This window comes from Corythoichthys intestinalis, chromosome 1 (genome assembly GCF_030265065.1).
Source record: "Corythoichthys intestinalis isolate RoL2023-P3 chromosome 1, ASM3026506v1, whole genome shotgun sequence".
In the NCBI taxonomy this organism is placed as follows: Eukaryota; Metazoa; Chordata; class Actinopteri; order Syngnathiformes; family Syngnathidae; genus Corythoichthys; species Corythoichthys intestinalis.
This window is the reverse complement of record NC_080395.1, coordinates 53976761-54002326: the sequence shown is the minus strand read 5'-3', so window position 1 is coordinate 54002326 and position 25566 is coordinate 53976761. Positions and strand designations below refer to the sequence as shown.

Here is a 25566-nt window from a genome sequence, read left to right as displayed (position 1 = left end):
CCGGAACTTTTCAAAACTAACTAGCGCCAGCAGGGGGCATCAAAACACCAGAAAAACAGGCAAGCAGTCAGTGGACATGACAGCCCTGCCATATGCATATTGGCCCAAAACCGATAATGAAAAACTGATGTCGATATTATCTGATGTCATTTTAAAATGCTTGTATCGGCTTCCCAATAATATCGGACAACTCTAGTTAACAGTTAACCGTATAGTGCTTGGGTAAACATACGTTTTAGAATAGATTTGTCTATCTTTTTTTTAACTAAAAATCGTGGGAGTAATTTTTACATTTTATGCCGTAATTGCCATGTAACTACTCTTTACGGAGGTGAAATCATGTCACAGCTTTTCTTGTTGTCTCCTTTGTCCAGTCTGGATTCAAACCTACACTGGTATGTGGTATGGTTATGTGGTAGTCAAACGTACTAACCACTGAGCTCATGCAGACCTTTTGGAAGAAGTGTTGTACGTGTAGATGGTTAGAAAAACATGGCTGGAGCTAACTGTGCTATTGGCTCACTAGTCAGCACACCTTGCTGTCACAGTGACAACTTAGGTTCAAACTCCAGTGGAGAAGGGCGAGAACAAGAAAGCTAACAATGTTACATCATCAGCATCAGCCTGGTTGCATGTTTTTTTTTTTTTTTTTTTTTTTACAGTCGTTTGATGTAAAACAAGTTATATAGTATACAAATGTATAAAATAATTTTTAAAAAATACGTTACAGTTCTTTTTATAATAATTTGCCGTCATTTTCGCACTAGAAGGGGTACCTGACTATAAGCCGCCACCCACCAAATGTGACACGAAAACAGCATTTGTTCACAGATAAGCCGCACTGGACTATAAGCCGCAGCTGTCCCTACTGTATCATGGGATATTTACACCAAAAGATATTAACCGGTAACAGCGGCATCATACGACAGTCAGAGGACCAAATGAACCACCATGAAGCTTTGAACCAATTGGCTGCAAAACTTCATTGCTTCAAGAAGCTTCATTTTGCCATCACTGCTCCCTGTGTCAGTCAACCTCAGCTACCACCTCCTGCAAAGACTGTTGCTGTCCAACAAGCCTCCTAGCATGCATTGCAGCGCTACAGATGTAAATAACAATCAAAATTCATGTTCTGTGCTAATTATTTCTTCAGTTACTGTTCCGGTTGTTTCATGAATTGCTAGTTATGGAATTTTATTTGACAGTGGCACCATAAGACTTTAATTAGACAATCATAATTATGACATGACACTGTCATGAGCATTAATAAATGCTTATAATAGTTGCCATTTAGTGTTATCTGGTAAATTATCTCACTTTTAAATGGATGTAAAAGATCCACGCTGGACATAAATGGAGTTAGTGACATAATTTGCCGGATGACATTCAAGAATGCCCATGATAGTGTCATGTCATAATTATGACGGTCTCATGACAGTCTTATGACACCGCTGTCAAATAAAGTGTTACCAAATACCATAACAAGCAATTATTGGAACAACAACTGAATAAATAATTAGCACAGAACATGAATTTTGATTATTTACATCTTTAGCACTGCAATGTGTGCTAGGAGGCATATGCTGCCTATTAACCCAAATAAATCAACAAATAAGCCGCAGGATTCAAAATGAAGGAAAAATTTAGCGGCTTATAGTCCAAAAATTACGGTTGTTGTTAATTTGACAATGGAAGTTTCAAGATGTCCATGTTTTTTTAATGGTATAAATAATTCTAGTAACCACAGCTGCCAGTATTTTACAGTTAATTCAACGTGTTTCTTTGTTTATGGTGTTTTTACAGTGCGGGCTATCAAATTGGCCTCACTGTCAGGAGAGTGGTGGTTTTTCTTCCACATTGGTGAAGTAGTAATGGCGCAGCGCGAACATTGATTCTAATTCCCAATTCTCTAATTTCCAATTTTTTTTAAAAATGATTATCATTGTTTTATTATAAGTCAGTCTTTCTTCTCATTGTCGGTAATTAATAGAGCCTTAGTCTCTGTGAATCAAGCCCCCATCTATCAAATCAAGCTTTTAGATATAATGCCCAGAACTAATTTACAACAAATAATTATCGAATAATATTACTGATCAACAGTTTGGAATGCAATCTCATCTGTGGTTTAGGAGGAGCATTGCAGCAGCACAAGTTTATTCATGAAATGATATTCCTTTTAATCCTACATTTAAAAAGACCATTGAAATTAACAGTAGAAAAGTAGCACTTTATTTTGATCAGTGTTTTCCACAAGCGGGTCTATATGGGCAAATCGGCCTACAGTTTGGGAAAATATCTCGACAGTTTGTCATGTTTATCACACGATACTTTGCAAGATTAGGGTCAGTTGAAATACATGGCTAGCATTTAAATTTGATCCAATAAAGAACACATCAGTTGCAGGGTGCAGGTTTCAATTGATCCTGCCTCTTTACAAGTGAGACCCCCTGTGGAGCATCTTAAAGAGTGTGCCTGATGAATTTGAATTTTTTCCCATTGGCTATTGACAATGTGAACTTCAAGTGTTGTCTCACATAGAGCTAAATAAATCAGTGAATGAAATAAAATATTTTAAAAGCTAATTCCACCACAAACATGCATCCGTTTGATCTTTGGTTTCTGAGGCGGATATAATAGAGCTTTAATTATTGCTGCAAGCCGTTGGAGGATTGGTGAAACAACGAGTGCGCAGGGTGAACATTATTGTCATTGAGAGCTTTGTTTTGGACAGCAGTTTGTACTGTAGCTTCAAATACTGTTTATTTTGTTAATTGGTGGCTTTTTATCAACTGCTCTCCTGGTATGTTGCATTTTCTGGACAAAAACCTCATACACTTACATTATTTCAAGTCATTACTCATTTAAATGTAAATCAGTATATAATTGTAACATTTATTGAGTCAAAGCACACGCAGCATCCTACATTAAAACATGTAATGGCAATAACACTCAAAACAAATGTTTCCAACACTATTCTGCGTGAACTGAAATACAATCTAAATGTACCCACAAATAGACCTGTAGAAACTGAGTTAGTTTAGTCAAATTCAACGCTATCATAATAACTGGAGGGCAGCAATTAAAGTTAAATATAGGATCATTTCCTGCAGGGCAATTTATGATCTCGCCATCACACAGTGGCTGGTAGCGACTGATCAAAACAGACAGATGGAAAAATATATACGTCCTCGCAAACACAAAACTCAAATCACATAAAATACAATAAGTAGGGATAGGAATCGAGAACCGGTTCCGTGTGTTCCAATTCCATGGAATCGTTTGGTAATTTATCAACAATTCTCTTAGTGGTTCCAATCAGCACGAATTACATTTTGAAACTTACATGTCTCTTTCTGTATGTTACACAGACTTGGGTCAGCAAGCACGGCTATATAATTACCCATGGAGAGACTTCTCATCAAGTGTTACCTGGAGAGAGTCGTTAATGAGTGAATTTGCGTTGACTTTTACAAGCCAAGTCGATGTTTTTTCCAAAAAAGTCTATTAATGGGTCTATGGTATTCCTCGTCGAATACTCTATAAGAAGAATCTAATATATATGCATCTAAAATAATCCTAAATGATTTTATCAGCAATTTTAATACTCCTGTTAGAAAGATTCCATGGGTATGCGTTCGTTCCCATAGCAACCAGTCAGTTAGTTCCTGTTATTGTCCTACGTCATGCGTGCTGCGTATTCTAGGACCGAGAATAGGCGTAAGGCGCCCATTTCAAGCAGAGGACGGCTACCTGTTAGAGGAAGTATTAATCTGTGTGCCTCCTTGAACCAATGTAATTATTTCCCCTTCATGCCATAAAGTTCTTATGATAAGTTAGAGCCGTTATCAGCGCGACCGTTTCGTGTTTTTACTGTTATGTCGGCTGGTTGCATCCGCTCGTTCTCGCTGCGTCGAGGAGAGCGTTGTTTACATTATATTCGCGTTGCACATTTGTGTTAAAAGGGAATGTGTTATTTTAGCATCTTAAGATGATGTTGTACATCCATTTGAGGGTAAAGTGCTTAGTTTTCGCCATTTTTATGGCCAAGATGATCGCACGTGCACGCAGCGTGCTTCCGGTTTATGCACGCGCGCTCGCGCCCCCCACCTTTGTGTCATAATATTACGAGTCATGTATGTGTGTTAATGACTGCTTTACAGTCAATTTGCATTGTTTATTGCATCAGCAGTAATATGATGTAATTTTCTTTCCTTTCAGAACCACACATATACCCACACATTCCAGTCGTCTTCCTCACACATACAAATACATCAATCTTTCCACGCATGCTCTCATCTGCTCATTGAGTGATTGTCATATCAAGGGCCATTGCCTGTATATAGTTGTGCCTGTTGCCAAGTTAGATTAAAAGTGCCAAAGACCTCCACTCTCTGCTCCTTGTGTTCTAACCGACACTCTAAGGCGAATGAACCATAAAACATATTAAACCCAGAACCCCATACAGTCCATTAGTCCAAATTAGAATCAAAAAAGGAATCAATAAAGAATCGAATCGTTAAGCAATGTCGATAATGGAATCGGAATCGTAAAAATCTTATCAATTCCCATCCCTAACAATAAACAGAATGACTTACTACTCAGTGCATACACGTGTATGTGTCTTCCCGGAAGACCAAAAAGTACACTGTACAACAACGTCAACTCATACATACGTGGAGAGACTTTCTGTCAATAAATATTCTTTTAAGGGTACACACTGTTAAAGCAGAGCAGACAAATAAGATCTGGCTGATGTAACATCTTGAAAACACTGGTGAGGCTGAGGAAGAATGAACGTTGCATGGGAGAAATGCACGAGTTGAAAATGTCAAGTAATGTGTGCCACTTATGCAGAATGACAGCTGATTGCATCTAAAGAGGCATCCGCCAAATATAATTTGAAACAGGTTTTGTGTCTGTTTTCAATCACTATATGTCAGGAAAGAGATTAATTGTAACAAATGCTAATGGAGCATCAAGTTGGCTGTTGAATATATACTTCATAGGGAAAAAAGTATTGGGGCTCTTCTCTAAAACTTTCTTGAAAAACTTGTATTTACATGTGCGTGTTTTTGTGCGCACTTCAGAGTGCCAGAATTAGTTTTCATCTTTCCGGAATGTCCAGAAAACTGAGGTTAAAAGTCACTGAAGAGAGGAGCGCTGACAAGCTGTTGTACAGTTCATCCAAAAGTTCTTATCTGGAGTTAAAAACATTGACCATATGATGCTCTTTAACACCAAACACTTCCAATCATAACATCAGAGAGCTCTGCGTACTAGGCTATGGAAAAGACTTTCTGGAATTGTCTTGATTGATTGATTGACTATACTTTAATTTATTTTCTGTCGCTTATCTTATTTGGGATCACGGGTGAACTACTGTAAAGCCTAGGATGAAAAGTGTGGAACACTCTTAACTAGTATTGATAAACTAATTAATAGAAAAGTGTGCCCTCATATGTAGGATATCTATATAGTCTTGTTTGTCGGTGCATAGGCCTCACATAAAGACTTAACTATTATATATGCAGGGTATGATGACTCTACTTTGCTTGCAAAAGCTGATTAAATGTCAGAAAAGGTTCACCTATTTATCTTTTGAACAAGGACTAAAATGGTTCAGCTAAGGGATATGATTTTTGTTCTCTGCCTAGTAATAGCCCCCATACCCGTCGCCCTTATTCATTTCATATATTTATTTATTTTCAGTGGGATGCAATCACAGAGATGGATGAACAGAACAGACCAATCCACACCTTCCAAGTTTGCCACGTAATGGAGCTGAATCAAAACAACTGGCTTCGATCTGGATGGATACAGCGACAAGCGGCGCAGAGGGTTTGGGTTGCTTAACACTATCAACAAAATACCTCATGCTCCTTTATCAGAAAGTATAGTTCGGGTTTGTTGTCTGTGAAACTAATCGGAGAAGCAGTGTGTCATATTTCCATTTCATACACTCATACATACATTCATAAACATACTATAATTTTGTCGCTTCGAAATTCATTCATATTCATTGAAAACTGTGCTGGGAAGGCTGCCTTCCAAGTGATGTATCAGAAAACAGATGACGCAAGCTTTTGCCAACCTATACAAGTACCTTAATAAACAAAATTGCATATGGCGGAAAACACAGACAAGGCTGAAAAGCAGTTTCTGCTCTTGCACCCCTCTTTAAAATAAACTTGTGTATTTTAAGCCAAAAGAACTGTTGTTTGATAGAACAATATGAATATTGAAAATGAAAATATATGCTGCCATAGCAGTTTCATGGCAAAATAAGCCCCCAAACGATTTTTAATTGTCCGTTTTACCCTGGAAACCCCCGCTTACAAACACCGCGCAACCGCTTTTGTTTCAACCCAGCCATATAAAGAAGGTAAGTAATTCTATTTATTATTCAAAATGTCTGTCATTTTAAGCTTATAATCATTAATTGATGTCTAATATTTAGTTAAAAAAACAACAACAACAAAAAACGACTTTATAACATTATTCACTCACATATATTAAACTATTAAACAAATTATGTCACAATGAAAAAAATTGTGTCTTAAATAAGTCACAGATCTACCTACAGATATCGCTTAATTGTTTTATTTTTTTGGTTACTGTCGCATTTTCCACAATACTGTATATGATAAATAGTCGAGCCAAACAAAGAAAAACTGAAAATAAAACATTTAAAGGGTAAATGTTTGTAAAAGAAAATCTCGACCACTCCTTGACGTCTGCGATGTCTGCATGCGACCCTTGTTATATTACCGTGTTTCACCCATAAAATCCCCAAAAAGTCCAGCTGTGGCCATTCACAGCTGTGTCTTAACATTCGGTGAGACATGCTACATGGAGTTTTTGGATCGAAACAAGGTAAGTACACGATAATATCTCGTTATAATCATGGTGTCTTTAATTGAGCTCTCTCATGCTGTCGCCTTTAGTTAGGGTTAGTTAGGGTTTAGGGGTTTATTATTATTATTTTTAAATGCCCTCTTGTTTTTTCTTCCCCCAGAAAATTGAGATTTTAACTTTCCAATGATGTATCACACATGCATATCGGTAAATTTTGAAATTTGGCCAAATTGGGGGTCTCAGAGCGGAACTTCAAGTCATCTGAGTGTTTTCCGCCATATTCATAATACAGGAATTGTTCTGAAAGCAGTAGAGCAAAACTTGACAATAGCTGGATAACAAATGCATCAAATAAGGTGCTAAAATAGTTGTCAAATGAATTATTTCCCATTCATCCTTATTGTTTTTTAATCATTTTATAATAATATCTGTGATCAAAAAAATGTGACGATTCTGAAGGCATTTACTTTTCTATGTACTGCAGGTATACGTTGAACTTCGCTTTACTCTGAGAGACTGCAACTCCATTCCTTGGGTATCAGGCACCTGTAAGGAAACCTTCAACCTTTTCTACCTACAGACAAATGAACCGCTTTCTTCAGCGACACGTTTTCGACCAACGGACTATGCCAAGGTGAGTCTCCCTAATAATGTGCAAGAGATCTTATCTGAAAATGTCTGACTGTTCTAATAAAATATTTATGATCACCCCAAGGTTGATACCATTGCAGCAGATGAGAGTTTTACTCAGACAGATCTTGGCGATCGTGTTCTGCGCCTGAACACTGAAGTCAGAGAGGTTGGGCCATTGAGCCAGAGGGGTTTCTACTTAGCCTTCCAGGACGTTGGAGCTTGCATTGCTCTTGTCTCTGTTAAGGTTAGTAGAAAGCATTGAGCTAAGCGACTAGTGTTTAATGTTTTAAATCTAAATTGTCTGGCCAATTGTTTTAACGCTTTATATAAGGTATTCTTCAAGCGCTGCCCATCAACTCTGCGGAATCTGGCAGTATTTCCGGATACTGTTCCACATATGGACTCTTCCTCTCTGGTGGAGGTCAAGGGTGCCTGTGTTGAAAATGCGGAAGAGAAAGACACGCCAAAATTCTACTGTGGTGCTGACGGAGACTGGCTGGTGCCACTGGGACACTGCGTATGTAGCGTTGGCCACGAAGAAATGGATGGCTACTGCCAGAGTAAGGATGAGTTATAACATTCTTAGTAATATTTAGGAACATTCATAGGCAAGTTTGAATACAAAAATAATACAGTGGTACCTCGACATACGATCCTTTCGACACCTGACGTAAAATTTGACTCGTCGTTTGTCTCAACATATGACGGCATGCTCGAAATACGGCGATTTACAACAGCATCGCAATTTCATTGTTTTCCCCGCAAGACGGCTGCAAGGCGGATTTTCTTGTGAGAGAAATCAACATGGGTCCCAAGAAGGTTAGTGCAGGTGGTAAAAACAGGAAAAAGGTAACGCTTCCTATTGAAATTAAGATGGAAATTATAGAAAAATATGAGCGTGGCGTGCTCGTCAGTGAACTGGCTCGACAATACGGCTGGGATATGTCAATGATCTCGACGGTCCTCCTCCGACCTCCGTTCGCTAGTCTTTATAAGTTAAGGAGACAATTATTATTGAAACACTGGCAAGGAAGTCGCCAGCTTCGTCAGGTTTTTAATTGTTTATTTCAGAACTTGTTTACCACAACACAGCTACTGTCTGTCATAGCCAATGCCAACATCAACAGACCCTGAAAAGAGGAAGTAAAAACTTTCGAATCTTCCATACCTCTCACCCTCTCGTCAGTCACACGATTGACGCTGCGTTACCCCTTGGCCTCCGGTTTCACTGCCCCCACTCCTCCAGCTACAGTTCCCGATCCGGTCTTTGTGCACAACTGTACGTGTTTCTTCACTGTTAGCTATTGTTGCTACGATTGTGACCACTTTAGTTTTGTGGGTGCGGAAAGTTTCCTTCAGTACTTCGTTGAAGATTTCCATTTTCCATTCGAGATTAGACAGGAATAGACCGGAAACAGAATACTTGGAGGGGCGGGCTGAAGGCTCAGAAACCAGATGCCGCATCATGTTTGTTTACGAGAACCAGGCGTTTCTCCCTGTGGGTGGATTGCCTGATATCGTGAGGCTAGTCACACAATGTGTTCAGGAACAGCAAGCAAAAAACAACCGCCGCATTAGAACCCGATTCGTTACATCTTTTTTTTAAAATTATAATGTTAACCCATTTGCTCCCAAAAACGTATAAATACGTGCTATTTTTAATTGCTTCCGTGTCCCAAAAACGTATTTATACGTCTTTTGCATTTTTTTTTTTTCTGACAAGAGGCATCTATAGGTTCCGCTCTATCTAAGATACAATGCACAAAGCTCAAAACCCATTTTAAAGTAATAAAATTGGCCACTGGGGGTCAGTAGCGCATTTGGTAAGAACTCATCTCGGGCCAAGAAAGGAAGTGAAGAAAAATAGTCAGGAAACGGAAGTTGGAAGGATCTTGTGAAGACGCATGAGAATTTGAGAAAAATGTGGAGAATGATCGGGAAAAAAAAGGCAAACAACACTGGAGGAGTGTTTTGAAAAGAAAACGAAACCATCGTCAAAGAAGGATTTATAAAAAAATCTATCTTGATGAGACAGACGGTGACGTCCACAACAGCGTCAGGTTCAACACGCGTTCTGTGGAGCTCATGTTGCGTTACTCCTTAGCCCGATGAACGATGAAGATAATGAAAAAAGTGAGACCGATCTTGATCCGGACTCATCACAGGGAGCCACCTCATTCAACCAGGAGCAGCCGAGAGCCTTCGCCGTTGTTATGTGCGCAAATAGTTCAACAGTTCAGTAGTTTAGTTATGTGTAAATAAATTGTTACTTTGCGATCAAAAGCTCTATTTGTCTTGTTGTTTGTTATTTTGTAGAACGAAAACATTATTCAGATGTTTGGGATGTCACAAGCGAAAAATAGCTGTGTTAAAGTCAGGTATGTTTGAAATGTATGCTTTCACAAAAACTCAATTTCTCTGTTTTTTCATCAGAAATTGAAAAAAACTGTTCACACTAAGCTATTTTCTAATGCGGATTTCTAAAGAATGGAAAAAGATATGAACTTACTTTTTTTCTGCTGAAAGAAGAGAGTCTAATCTTTCTTTTGGTGGGTTCCACGTTTATATAGACATAGAACAGAATTTTCTGTGAGCCTTGCAAAATCAGTCAAAATCCAGTAAAAGGGCCAGGAGCGAAGGGTCTTGCGCCGGTGAAAATGGCTGGGAGTGAATAGAGTTAATATTCCAATTTGTATTTATAATTTGTATGTTTTACTATGTGTAATTGCTATTAGTGATTGTATCTGCAGGATTTATGAAGGATTTAGCATAGTTTTTTGTGCTATGGAACAAATTAATCGAATTATAATGTATTTTGGAAAATACTGGCTCGACATACGACCATTTCGACTTACAAATCAGGTCCTGGAACCAATTAAATTCGTACATAGAGGTACCACTGTAATATAATGTGTGATCTGTATTTTTATAGGTATAAAATAATACAGTAATACAACTACTAACTCCAGTGTTACGTATTTTAAGGTGTTTGCATTTTTTTTTTTTTTTTTTTTAATTTCATTAAATCTGTTTATTTACAAAAGTCAGATTTGTGGATTCATTCACCACAATCTTGTCGGTCAGGCCTGTGCTGATTGATCGGATCTGGTGAAAACATTATCTGGTGAATTAGGAATTAAATAAATCTCCCGGAAATGTCAAATAAAAAAAGCAAAGCATGTACATGAACAGCTTGCCCTGGAGCAATTTCTCAGCCACTTGATTTCACCTCCCATGCTGTTTTCGGTTTCCTCTTGATTTACTATTCCTTCATTCTTTTCCTTGTCGTTTTATCTTGATTCTCTGTTCATTCTACAACTCTCCCTGTTATTCACATAGTTTATCACGATTTAAGAGTCCGAAACAGGGGCAGTACGTAAAGAGTAGCACAAGTTGTGACATTATAGAGTCACTACTTGATCTCATCAGGTTGTGTCTCAACGCAATTATGTTGTTCCAATGGGAAAGAAACACTTGCCACATCAAGGTGTTTATCTGTCCATTTTTACTACAATAAATGCCAAGCTCTTGGAAAACCTGCATCCATGAACTATTATTATGAGACGAGAGAATACTGATAAATAGCACAAGGTTTCTGTAAAAGGCTTTTTGGGATACGAAACTCTAATTAGTTGTATCAGCATTACTTAATGTGCCCCGAGAGTCAGACGAAAAGTTTACCACAGCTGTTGGGTTGCTCTGGATAGTTGCTGGCCTGGTTTCTCAATTAGTGCAGACAGAGTGAGGGCTAGCTGGCTAATTGCCTTCATTTGTTAGTTCCACTGCTAATTTAGCTTGCGTCTTGTCCTTTCTTAAGTCCCCCAACCCTCTTTTTCATTTATAAGGCTCATACTTACTCTAGTAATGAAGGCATGTGGTAAATTAAGACACTCTGCATGGTTACAGTTGAAGTGCACGCACTGTCATTTATTTTACTGACTGAAAGAAGAGTCCCAGCAGGCCCAGTTGAAATTCAGATGCAAACCCAGTGGTAATGCAGTAACGGCAGTTATTACAAAGCGCCAATGGTCATTAGTGCAGCTCGTATGTAGGACAAGCTCTATTATCTTGTTTGTTAGCTTCTGTGTACTTTATTTGAATGTTTCATTTAAGAATCTTACACGTTCTATGTATATTTGTGACACTTTAAAGTGTTGTTAAATACCACAGAGGCCTGTCACAAGTGATTACTGCTGAGATGAGAGATGGTGCCCTACATTTATCCTCTCTTTTGCGTGCCCCCTGCTGACAGTAGTTTGACATTCTCTTTTTTACCGGGCTTGCACCAGTGTGAAGTGAATCTTGACATCCACTACAATGTTCGGAATAGGGATTCATGTAACATCAAATCATGTAGCCCTTTCCAGGTGACGTGAGTGTAATGACAATTAATTAGCTATAAACCTTATACTACAGTACCCTTACATTAAACCACAATTTGTGAGTTCAGTTTTCTATATCTATATCCTCATGAGGTTTACGTGTATGTCATGACCAGACTTAGCAATGAAGAGTGAATCATGGAACTAATCAAGGGACAAATCACAAGTGCATGCAATCCATCTCTCTAAATTAACTGATGTAAAATGGTTTCCATCTAACCAGTGCCGTCTCCATGGAACTCACTTTGCTGTAGGCGTAGACTATATGTGGCAAAACCATTTTCGACCAAATATTTTGCTCGCACATTTTAGTCAAGTTGCAATAGCATGTCCAACAGTGTAACAGGTTGTCATCAATGGTCAGAGTTTAATCCCCTGCTGTGTTCTCTGACCAATTTTGACCTGATTGGAGCAAAATTGCCACAGAACTTTTTGCCAATACATTGTGGCAGTATTGTTAAAATGCACTAAAATAGTAGCCCGACTGATACTCTCTGAAAGGAGATGGCTGCAATGTGTTGCGGTACGTTGAAACTGTCATGGGACAAGGCTTGAGTGTTATTGTGAATGATGGATTGGCATCTATAGCGCCCCCCATGGTAGCTCCAGAGCCCTAATTTTAAAATGCATGGCTGCTTCCACCTTCACCTCTACCATACACAGAGTGAGCCTTACATTTTCTGCAGTTATGCCAGTTTGGGTCTGAAGGGTTGAGAGTGGTGCATGAATAACAGGTCAAACATACAATTTAACACCCCCCGTGGGAGAGTCTTACCTGTAAATTGTTTTGACTAAGAGGGAAATCCTTCAAGTTTTTCATTACTCTAGGTGGCACAATTGCATCAAGTGCATTGACAGTAACTGTGTTGTTTTTGGCAGCCCTTTTAATTTTTGTCTTAGTCTTAGTCTTTTGGACGATAATACTTATCAATCTTTGTCATATTTTAATCATCTCAAAATGCGTTTGTCTTTGTTTAGTTTTTGTTGACGAAAACTCAAGACTAATTTCGTCTAGTTTTTTTCGCGACGTTAACGAACAATATTTGCGTTTGTAAAATTAAAAAACTTTACTCCAAAAATAATAATAAACAAATAAAGGTTTCCAACTACTGTATTTCGAATGAACATTGACAGCTGAGCACATATTGTAGCGTCTACAAGGACAACACCAACTTGGTCATAGAACACACTCAGCGGGAAAACAGTACTTGGATGCTACAAACTGTATGTAAAAAAAATGTTATCTGAGAGTTTACCATGTTTGCAAGCCTTGAGAGTGGAGAGGACACTGCACTGGTGAGTTGGGGCGGGGGCGCAGCATGTCACATTAGTGACACAACCAGACACTGCTGCGATGCAGGTTAACTACACATAAAATGTCACATATTGAGAACATGTGACGGAAACTATTGAAATTTTCATCTCACTCTCGTCTTGTCAGACGAAAACTGGCACTAGGCTCGTTATGTTTTAGTCCCCCAAAACACGTTTTTAGCGCATTATCGTCTCGTCATCGTCATGAAAAAAGTGTTTATTGACAAAATATTTTCGTTATCATCATCACTGATGAAAAAAACACTGGACAGTAAGGATCAAATCAGCCTTTTTATATTTTATCATACATGTTTAGCTTCTTTCCAACGTCTGAGGGCACAACAACCTAAGTCCAAATAAAGGGAAAATAACCTAATTATGCATAAATGTAGGCGTCAATAAGCTGACGTAGACAAAATAACAAACAAAGCGTTTCATTTTTCTGACCAAATTTCCTTAAGAAAAATTTCCCCACTAAACATAAAGAGGAAAACTGAAAAAACAGATTGGCTATCCACAATAGCTACCTGGACTGTTTTCTTGACCAAAAAAAAAACTCAATGTACACTTTTGCACAACTGCAGTCAAATGCAAAAGGCGAATCAGAAGCCAGTCATCCAGTAACACCAAGACACTTACCGTAACCCTAAATTGGGCATGGCGTTATTTTGCATAGTGGCAGTACTGCCTAAATATCTGTGAATTTGAGCCCGTAAAGTCTAAATAACATTGTATTTGTGTTCCCAAAATTGCTGTATCATATCAGTTCTCTCCATGTAACGATGTATTCAATAAATATTTTTTCTAATCTAAAAAATATTGTATAGTTGCCTTACTAAAAACAAACTACAAAAAAGTAAAATGGGAGGCGTCAATGAGTTAATTGCATTTTAATTTTTTTAAGCAGGTAATGATGATTTGAGAGACAAGTATGTGTTTTTTCTTTTATCATGGCTAAAGGAGAAGCAAAAAAAATGCCATAAAAAAATCAAATGTTTAATGGGGCACATTTGCTACACATTTAACAGATTTCCCTCACCGCTACCCAGAGGTAGGTATTAATGTGTTACATGTACTCCGTTACGTGTACTTGAGAAAAATGTACTTCTAAGAATAGTTTTACTTAGCCATACTATTTACTTTTACTAGAGTACATTTGTGAAGAAAAAGCGCTACTCTTACTCCGCTACTTTGGGCTACACAAGAGTTCTTCATATTAGATTTTTTTTTTTTGCCTGCGCTGCCAAAAGTAGCGCTATCAATTGCACCGATAATTGTGTAATTTGAATTCAATAATGATACTTTTGTTAACTCTGAACACACTTTACTGCATCATCTTATCACAGTACAAAGCACAACCCAAAACACTATGTACCTATGCTGGTCGCATACTATACAGTTAGGTATCACTCCGCCTAGGAAGGTAAAGTAATCCCAGACATATAACAATCACGTGGCGTCTTTAAAGCACTGTAGAAAATGAAGTACAGTGGTACCTCTACATACTAAGTTAATTCGTTCCAGGAGCTTGTTTGTAAGTCGAAATGGTCGTATGTTGAGCAGGATTTTCCCATAAGAATACATTATAATTCCATTAATTCGTTCCACAGCCCAAAAACCTATACTAAATCCTTAATAAATACTGCTGTTACTATTGCAAATAGCAATTAAAAAGAGCAAAACAAATAAATTATGAATAAAAATGAGAATATCAATAATATAATAATAGCCATAACAATAATAATAATACCAATAATAATGTAATGAATAGGGTTTTAATTTGGCGGACTTTTTTTGCTGTACCTGAACGCACCGCAGGGCTGATTTTACTTTCTGTTTTAATCCTAGCGTCAACAGCAGTGGACTCGAGGCGAGTTGATGGAATAAATGATTAGAAACCTGACGAAGCTGGCGATTTCTTTGGTGATGTTACCACAATAAGAATTGTCACCCTAACTTATAAAGACTGGCGAACGGAGGAGGACCGCCGGCCGAGATCGACATTCTACGGCGCTATTGTCGACGCAGTTCATGGATGCACACACCATGCTTATATTTTGCTATCATTCACAGCTTCATTTCAATTGTAAGTGTCCCCTTTTCTTTTTTCTCTCCACCTGCACTAACTTTTTTGGATCCAGTGCTGATTTCTCTCACAAGAAAATCAGCCGTCCGTCTTCTGGCAATACAAACTGTGGCGTTGTCAAAAATCGTCATGTTTCAAGCATGTCGTCGGATGCAGAAACAAAAGGCGAGTCAAATTTTACGTCGGATGTCAAAAAGATCGTGTGTTGAAGCGATTGTATGTCAAGGTACCACTGAATTTGACATAGAGCACTGCCCTCAACACGATTCAAAAGCGCGGATTTTAACCTCTCTCCCAATCTTTATTTGGCACCAATTGGGTAAACTGGGGATACGATCCTTTTAATTTCATAATAGTAACTATGAAGGAACTAGTCATTATTCAAACTAGGCACTATTTTTCCCATTAGAAGACACTCATGCTCTTTGGAGGAATAAAGCTTCATTTCTGTCATTTTATTCTCTCACCAGAATTCAAGGATTTTTTCCCCTTGTCTTAATGTGGTTATGTAATGGCTTATTGTACAGTATCATTGTAACAACGATTCTTATAGATAACTTTGAGCTGAGAAAAAACAAATCAAACACATTTGTAAGCAGTTACTCACAATGTTACTCATTACTTGAGTATTCTTTTCACTAAATATTTTTTCACTTGTACTTCAGTAAATTCTTTAGATGACTACTTTTGCTTTTACTTGAGTAATATTATTTTGAAGTAACGCTACTCTTACTTACTTACTAGTACAATTTTTGGCTACTCTACCCACCTCTGCACCTGCAGTCTTTCCCACTATATTGTTTAAATGGAAATATAGCAGCTGACAAGTTTTCTCTGCAGTGATTGTATGTTTTCAACGTTGGCTTGAGAGGGGTTTTGGATAAATATGAAGATTTTTTGGAAATGTGACATTTTTTTAGGTTGAGTCTTGTGTGAAAAGTTATATTATACTTTCAGTGTTTTTGGTGTGTGGAAAGTATTTTGTGCGAGTGTTTGCGGTTCTGAGGGTTTTTTTCTTGTGAGAGGTTTTTAAGTGTGTGTGTTCAGATTTTTTTGGTTTATGAGTTTTTGAGGGCTTGTCACGTGCCAGAGGTATTCTGGTGTGTGAGAGCTTTTCGGTGAGGTTGAGTGTGTTTGGAGTTTTTTCAAGGGTGTGAGTTTTTTTTTTTTTTTGGGTGAGCATGAGAGTTTTTGGTTAGTGTTGTTGGAAGTGTGAGAGAAAAAAATGTTTTGTCGTATGAGAGCAGAAAGCAGAGAGGTTTTGTAAGTGTGAGTAATGTGCGTGTGTAAGCTAAATGAATTGAATTGAATGAAAAAATGTTTTGGCTCGTACACGCGCTCTTCGAATTAATTCTCACAATGAAATTGTTGCACGGCATCATGACATTTTTTCAGTGAGTACAATTTCTGTGCGAAAATGCGATCACTAGTAATTCAGCTTCGCTGCCTTGTAATCAGTGTTCACATTGATAACTGTCATTGGACTTTGTGAACTTTTACAGCAAAAAGCACTGCACTTTGCAAGTAGTTGCAGGAAGTTTAGGCGTGAACTTGCGATGACTTCTGCTTTCTCCTCGTTTTCATTTTGGAACACTGCTTCAAAGGGAGCTGTGATCAAAGCTGTCTGAGAGGCAGCATGGGGAACGAGTGAGAGCTGGAGAGGGGGAGAGTGAGTGAAAGAGAGAGAATAGGGAAAACCCCAGCGCTTCCAAATATGAGCATAGCTTCTCTCCAACATGTCCGTATCTCCCTCCCATCACCCTAAACAAAGGTATCAGCATGTATCAAACCCTCTCTCCACCCCGATAGCATGCTGCCAGACTGTTTTGACATCTCCATCTAGTGCCTGATTATTCTATTCCTTTCATTCAGCATCAGCCACTAGAGGATTGCGCAAAGATAGTGTAGTTATATCATGACCTAGATAAGGCAACATCATAGTACTAATGCTATTTGTTCCACATCCTTTCATCACATCATCATATTCCAAAAGAGACCCTGAACTACAGGGGAAGCTAATAGAGATGTCTTTTGGAACATGACTTGAATCCCAATATAGATGCAAATGAGACCAAAAAAAAAAAAAACACCAGTGCGCTGAGCGATTACACGTTTTCACTTCCAAATATTTTGACTTCAGAATTTTCAATCTCATGTTCTGCGGCTATCAGCTTACATGTTTCATTTCTAAGAGAAGATATCAGTCTCTGCCATGCTTCTTCTTATCATTTAGCCGAAGAGCTTCTTTGTGCTACTTTGCACAGTAATTATTAAAACTCTGACATGTTTTTGGAAACGCTTCATCTCCTGCACCAATTTTGCGATACTCATGTGACAGAAATACAGTATATGCATCCCAGAAGAAATGTATTGCTTCATCTCTCCAACAATGTCCTAATGGTGACACATATTAACCAAGTTTTACATGAAACCATGCCTGGTCTTACTTTTTCTTCGTTTACAACTACCCTCAAAGCCAGTGGTCAATTGCCTCACTTGGCTCACAGATAGAGCACAAATACCATTTACTAGGTTGAAAAGTAATGCGGGATGAGCAATGAGGAAATCAATACATTCATTTAGTTGTATCTAAGTCATTGTCCATTAAGGACTATGTTTACTCTGGCCTCGAACACCGTCCTCCCAGACTGGAGCATCATTCATTCTCTGTGAACTCTCCATCTGCATATCAAAGCTCGGATCCCAGGGTAAACACACTTTCTGGCTCCATCTGTTTCTGACAACGAAAAGCCAAGCGAGAACTTCCACCTCCTGACGTCCAAACAACTCTCTTACCAAGTTGGTCATTTCATTCATGCCAATGTGCATGTTAGCCCCTGCAGGGGATTTCGTTTAGTCAGGATATTGTCACTGGCCATGAAAATCCTGTCCATTTTCAATCCATTACCTTTTAATTTTTTTAAACACAATTTCACAGCAAATTATAGCATGGTAACAGCATAGATACTGTACATAGGTACTGTATTTTTTTAATTAGACTGATATAGAGCCATGTTTTACTGCATTTAAATGTTTTAAACTGACTTTATTTATTTATTTATTTTTTTACATTTATTATTTATTTATTTATTCATATTTTTACATTTTCTAATGCTTGTTTAGAGGTGCAATTAAATTAAAAATATTTGAGTTTGTTGCTTTTGACTAAAACAATTGGTTGAATGTCATGACAGTGTTTCAGTAGTAGTCTAATTCTAGGAAAATTCCTACATTCTCAGCGCACTTCTCCATTGAAGATCTTTTCGACATCTAACATAAAATTTGACTGTAGCTTGTTTCTACATCCGACGACATGCTCGAAATACGACGATTTATGACAGCGCCGCAGTTTCTTTGTTTTGACACAAGACGGATGCTGGGCGGATTTTCTTGTGAAAGCAATCAACATGGGTTCCAAGAAGGTTAGTGCTGGTGGTGAAAAAAAAGGGAAAAGGTGATGCTTACTTTTGAAATGAAGATGGATTTGATCGAAAAATATAAGCGTGCCGTGCACATCCGTGAACTGGCTTGACAATACGGCCGTAGAAATTCTACGATTTCGACGGTCCTCCTCCGACCTCCATTCACCAGTCGTTATGAGTTGAGGTGACAATTATTATTGTGGTAACATCGCCAAAGAAATCGCCAGCTTCATCACGTTTTTAATCATGTACTGTATTTCAAAACTTGTGCAACACAAAACGCCCACTGTTCGCAGCAGTTGACGCCAACAACAAAACATTAAAAGAGAAAGTAAAATTTCTACCGCGCCTTTCTCTCTCGTCACGTCAGCCACTTTAGAACCCGATTCGTTACATTATTACAGGAATTGTTATTATTATTATTGTTAGGTTGTGCGGGGGAATTGGACCCCAAAGCAGACAAGGGAGATGGCGGTAATTATTCAAGCGCAGATGGTCACAGTAGCGCATGTGCACGTTTGGTGCTAGCTGGCAAGCGTAGTACAGGTCAGGGAGCAGGCACGAGGAATCCTGGGACGGAACAAAGGTGAGATTAGCCGGGAGTATATACGTCGGTAAATACCTGAGTACTGGACGTGACTGACGGGAATGTCGAAAGAGTTGGTCTGGCGACGAGTGGCAACGACGATCAGGCTTTTGTAGGCGGCTGATGTTAATGGCTCGCAGCTGTCGTCGCTCCCCCCCGCCTGGTCTCCAGCCTGTAATCTAGGAGCCCTAACAATTATATTATTATTCCGGTTCTTATTTATAATTTATTTGTTTTGCTATGTGTAATTGCCATTTGTAATAGTACAGGCATATTTATTACGGATTTAGTGTAGGTGTACGGGCTGTGGAACAAATTAATGGAATTATAATGTATCCTTATTGGAAAATCCTGCTCAACATACGACCATTTTGACTTACAAAGTCCTTGAACGAATTAACTTCGCATGTAGAGGTACCACTGTAAATTGATTTCAATCATCCATGGCATTGTTTCCATCACAAAGACAATGTCTCTCCTGGTGGAGTTACTTTTTTTTATTGTTGTTGACAATTCTGGTCGCCATTGGAGCGAGAGCATTATGTGCTAAAAATTTGGTTACACACAAATTACACAGCAACAGCATGTTATCTAGATATGTATGCACATGCTCAAAATTATGACATTTTGTCACATTTAGCGCCACACAGTGTTTAAAATGGTGTGAAATTTTTAGAGTCACTTTATTTTTTTTATTTTTACAACATTATTTAGCAACTTAAATTTTTGGACCTGATTGTTTAAATCCAGAACTAAATATTTAATTTAAATCTTAAACTTATATCCTACATCCTAAATGTTAAATCAGGAAACGGTCGGAACTAAATATTTAGCTTAATATGCAAATTCACATGACTGGAGACCGGAAGTAACAAAATAAAAGCTGGAGCACACAAAATACTCTTTAAATAGTTTCTCTTAAATATGTATTTTACCTATATACTGTTATTATCACAATGGGTCATGTCCAAGAGCAGACTGCCACCGTTGAGTAGGTTTTATTCATTTTCAAGTAACGTAAACAGTCAGTCTGAGCTGCTCCACCAGCTTTTATTTTGTTACTTCCGGTCTCTGGTCATGTGAATTTGCATATTAAGCTAAACATTTAGCTCCAACCGTTTCCAGATTTAGCATTTAGGATATAGGATATAAATTTAAGATTTAAATTAAATATTTAGTTCTGGATTTAAACAATCAGGTCCAAAACGTTTTATTTAAAAATAAATATTTAAGTTGCTAAATAATGTTGGAAATGTGCAAAAAAAAGTGACTAAAAATTTCACACCACGTTTTAAACAATGTGTGGCGCTAAATGTGAGAAAATGTTGTCGTAATTTTGAGCATGTGCTGCTTTGCAAACGGCGCCCCATAGATATGGTTTGACCATTTTATACTAATGGAATGAGAGCCTGCATTATGAGAAACCATATTCATTGATATTAAGTAAATTCATCAAACTTTTTAGTTTAAGTTGCGATGCAATCTGTATCATTCTCTTTGACGCACATTTGGTCTTATTATTCTGCTATCACAAGCTCACATAGCAAACATACTCTACAGTTAAAGTTCCAATGATGAAAAATCAATAGCGAAAATGATTGTGGAACGACCCTAAGCACAAGTAACAACTGTGCTAAAATTATGAACATTATGCCATATTCCACTCTATGTGACTTACAGTAATATCAGCAATTAACTCTTGGACTCACCCATTAATTTAACAATACTTTTAATGGACATGTTTTTGGTCAATTTATCATTTTTCCTGTTGCAGTTCCCAGAAATCAATGCAAATCTAGTAGATTTGTAATCACAGTAGTTCATATGAAAATGTAAGGTACATTAGTTCATTGAGTTTAATAGAAATACTTTATCTTATGCAATATTCTCAAGTTATACTAAGAAGCTCATTCAGGACATTATGGTCTCATTTTCAATGTGGAAGTTTCTAACCTCTACAGCAAATTTGCATTTTTTTCATGGGGCCACTATTGGTTAGCTAGTGAGTATATATTTTTGTGAAAATTGTGGCTTTCATGAATAAGAATGCCCTTTCTTATAAAATGCTATAGAACTGATAGAGAACAAATTGGATTGAAATTGCTTTCTGAAGGTGGTTTTCGTAGCTTCTAGCAGAGTGCAACAAACAGCTGCAAATGCAAATAAATCTGCTTCTTGCCTTTAGCACAAGCTAAGCATAGGCACAACTTAATGTTGACGCATATGTGGTTGAATGGTCATTGATTAGATGGAATTACAAATAACTTTCCTTACCTTATAGACTCCATTTTCTGTGAAAATTTGTCACATTTCCTTGTGTGCCAACTGCCTATTAAAATGTGTATTCTCATTGGAGAGTTTTGTAAAATCCTCAAAATTATCCCAGGTTCAACAGGTTTCCCTACTTTTATCAGTCTCAAAAGTTAGACCAAGCCAGTCACACAGTCACTAAGATTTTACATTTATATATATCTGTATATATGCTGCTCCTGTATGTTGGGAATCACCATTCCACCTGTGACTATATATTACAAAATTACTCAGTTACATTTATATTTATATATCTTATTTTTTAATGGCATGGGTTACAACGATCAAAGAAATGTATATTTTTTGCAATAAATGCAATGGAAACATACTAGCTTACTGCCTCAACACATATGACAGGTGTCACAGATTGTCAAGTGGTAGTGGTGTAATGGTGGCAGGCATGAGGGGTTCAGTTCCTGCTCAGTGACTGTCAATGGTTGTTGAAGTCCATTTCTGCCGTGTGATCTGCTGGCGACCTGTCATTGTTTAGATCAAAGTCAGCAGCAACACCAATTCCTTGCGGCACGAAATAGGATAAGTGTTAAGAAATGAGATGGATGGATGTGTATTATGCCTTCTGTAATTAGTTATTAGCCAACAAGTACCAAGTAAGTACCATACATTAATCTCGAACTTAAAGATGCTTCCAGGTTTGTCATGTCAGGCAGGCTATGGGTTGAGGAGTTCTTCCCAATCTGGTGTCCATGGATTTATCATTCAAAAACAGTATTTATTATGAATTTGCATTAAAACTATGTCGCAAAAGTTGAAAGTGATGAAGGGAATCATTTCCACGTACTGTCTCAGCACTTCCACCACACTGGCAGAGTTACAGTGCTATTTCCAATAAAATCGGATTGCATAATACTATATAACTACAGTGGTACCTCTACATACGAAGTTAATTCGTTCCAGGGCCTTGTTTGTAAGTCAAAATGGTCGTATGTCAAGCAGGTTTTTCACATCAGAATACATTATAATTCCATTAATTCGTTCCACAACCCAAAAACCTACACTAAATCCTTGATAAATACTGCTGGTACTATTGCAAATAACAACTACACAGAGCAAACAAATAAATTATGAATAAAAATTGGAATAATAATTTCATAATAATAGTAATACCTGTAACAATGTAATGAATCGGTATTTTGCGTGGTGTACTTGAACGCACCGGTGCCAGAGTGAGAGATGATTTTTTTACTTTTACTTTTCAGCTGAAGCAGACAGTAAGCATGTTGTGTTGCATGAGTTCTGAAATAAATTATTAAAATCTTGACGAAGCTGGCGATTTTTTTGGGTGATGTTACAATCATAATAATTGTCACCTTAACTCAGGGATCAGAAACCTTTTTGGCTGAGAGAACCATGAACACCACATTTTTAAAAATGTAAATCCATAATACCATACAGTACAACAGTTTGATACACTGCCAATGGGAAAACCCATTGGCAGTGTATCAAATACTTGTTCTCCCCACTGTATGTTTAAAACTAAAATACAAGTAATGTGTGCATTTTATGTCATTTCAACACTTTTAAAGTACAATGGTTTGGGTTAGTCTCTTTTCTTTTTAATAACATTGTTATGCTGTTGCTGTGCTGCATGGTTTTGCTGATGGCTTTGTAGTCTGGTTGATTATTGGTGGGGTTAAGCTTCATGCAGGCATTGAGAAACTTAGCATGCGTCTCTTTTCATGTTCACGAAGCGCCACAAATCCGCACACCGAAACAAGTTTATCCATCAGTAGATTTTTTTTTTGTTTCGCGAACTCAGTGAAGGACTTGCATAAACCCTGCCCTCTTGTTGTCCCTTTCATAGTCAAAGCCTTGCAATCACGCTGAACTGAGATAAATTACTTACGTCTGTTGACTCATCCAAAGCAAGAGAAAAAACGAGTGCCGCATTTATATCCTTCACTTGCATTGCCTCAATTTGATTAGACATCATTATGGTTCGATCATGAACAGTCATTTATCCGTTTAATCATCTTGTCTTTATCCGAAAAGTCGTCAAAAACTCCACAAAGGCAAATTCCTCTGTCCATTCCTGCTGAAAAGTACGATAATCGTCTTTTTTTCTTTTTCCCATCTTCTCAAAAGGGTTTCTAAAATTAGCTCACAAACGCGGAAAACAAAACTGAAAACAAGGGAAGTTTGCTTCACGCACATGCGCAGATCGGCCGCTATTTTCGACAGCAAAATACGGCAACCCCACTTGAACAGTGTCTCTGCCTCATCTGCGTTGCCAATGCGATTGATAGATAAAAACATACATATAGATAGACACGACGATATGCCACTTTCCAACTAAAATTACTGCGAACCGGCTTTCTAGTCGCCGGTTGTAGTATACGGACTATGTGTCCTATGAGCGCCTTGGGCCCACGCAGCCCAGGGCAGCATGGGACATGGGGGGATCTAACGTAGCACATCTAGGTTGCTATTTGATGATATCTAGTAGGGGTGTAACGGTACACAAAAATCTCGGTTCGGTACGTAGGCTACCTCGTTTTTTAGGTCATGGTTCGGTTCATTTTCAGTACAGTAAGAAAACAAAATGCAAAATATAAATGTGCTAGTTGTTTATTACACACCTTTGTGCTTTCAACAATAGGAACATTAGCCTATACAAAGCTAGAATTCTGCTCAAAACGTAGCGGGTATTTAAAGATAAGCCAACAACAATTTGCCTTTCAGACTAGTATTGGTCAGCTTTCTTTCTGAAAGAAAGAAGAAAAAAGAAGTCCTGTGCTAAAGAGAAAAGCAATCCCAATGACAAAGATTTTAACATGTATTTTACAAATGAAATGCCTCCATGAATCCTTTTTTTTCTCATGAACGGTTTTCAAAAGCTTTATTGGTGGATTTTCTCAAGTTAAAGCGCCACACAGAAATGAATAAATTTAATTGTGCAAGCATGATCTGTGTATTATTCTTATTATTTAATTACAGGTGTTTTAGCTCATTTGAATTTATTTTATTTAAATGGGCTATTATTTATTTTATTATGTGTTTATATTTTACAAATGTGATGTAGTATTCATTTCTATTGTATATTTTATGTTGTATAACTTTAGTTCGTATGTGAATATTAGTTCCTACTTGTTTTGTTGCGGTAGGAGGGTTTTGTATTGAACACGGGGCCGTGTTGGTTATTATTATGGCAGACAAGACAGCAGTAAATCAACAAAGAAAAGTCAACTGTGCCCCGATCTACCACTCAAGAGATCTGATGGACTCAAAAAGTGGGTTACGATTGCATATTAGTTTGAAAATCGACCGGATCCACCGTATTTTTACACGAGTGACTTCCGGTCTGCCCGAACCTAGCCACCGGTAGTAGTATTGACGCAGGAGGGTCGCGTCTCACGTCATATAATAAACTCTGCCATTCTTTTCGCGTGCGTCGTGTTGAGCCGCTTCTGGGACGCATCTAACACGCGGCCGCACTGCGACTGGTGTGCATTGGCTGATTGACTTTAACGCCCGCGTTACACTGCGTTCTCACGGCGGCCACGTTGTCGCGCCGTTGACGTTTCTGGGTTATACTATCTTACTGTGTTGGTCCTCATTATAGTAGAGAATACGGGGTAAAAATAATCTACACAAAGAAACTGAAACCCGATCGACTAACAGCCTCGAAAGGTAAGGGTTACATTACGTCAGAAACTTGTTCGGTACGCCTCCGTTCCGAACCGAGCACCACGTACCGAAACGGTTCAATACAAATATATGTACCGTTACACCCTTAATATCTAGTGTGAATTGCGCGAGTGTTGTCGGAGCATTAAAAAAGGTAACATACGCCGCAAACGTCACGTCTGCTCATTACTTCACAACAACAGCATATGACCGGTGACCGTCACCTTTTCGCGAAATGCGCAAAGGAGTATAACGATTATTTTTTTAAACAATGAAAGATTTGTCTGCGAGCCAAATGCAGCTGTCAAAAGAGCCAGATCTGGCTCGACAGCC

General features: G+C 38.0%; 1 protein-coding gene across 2 annotated transcripts in view; it reads left to right on the top strand.

Moving 5' to 3' along the window:
- Positions 1-25566, top strand: part of LOC130913303 (ephrin type-A receptor 6-like) — a 97301-nt gene that overhangs the window by 36176 nt on the left and 35559 nt on the right. For both annotated transcript variants that reach the window (XM_057831796.1, XM_057831804.1), the window contains exons 3-6: positions 5710-5838; positions 7340-7489; positions 7571-7732; positions 7820-8048. In XM_057831796.1, coding sequence (XP_057687779.1) covers positions 5710-5838; positions 7340-7489; positions 7571-7732; positions 7820-8048 — 670 coding nt within the window. The remainder of the gene's footprint in view (positions 1-5709; positions 5839-7339; positions 7490-7570; positions 7733-7819; positions 8049-25566) is intronic.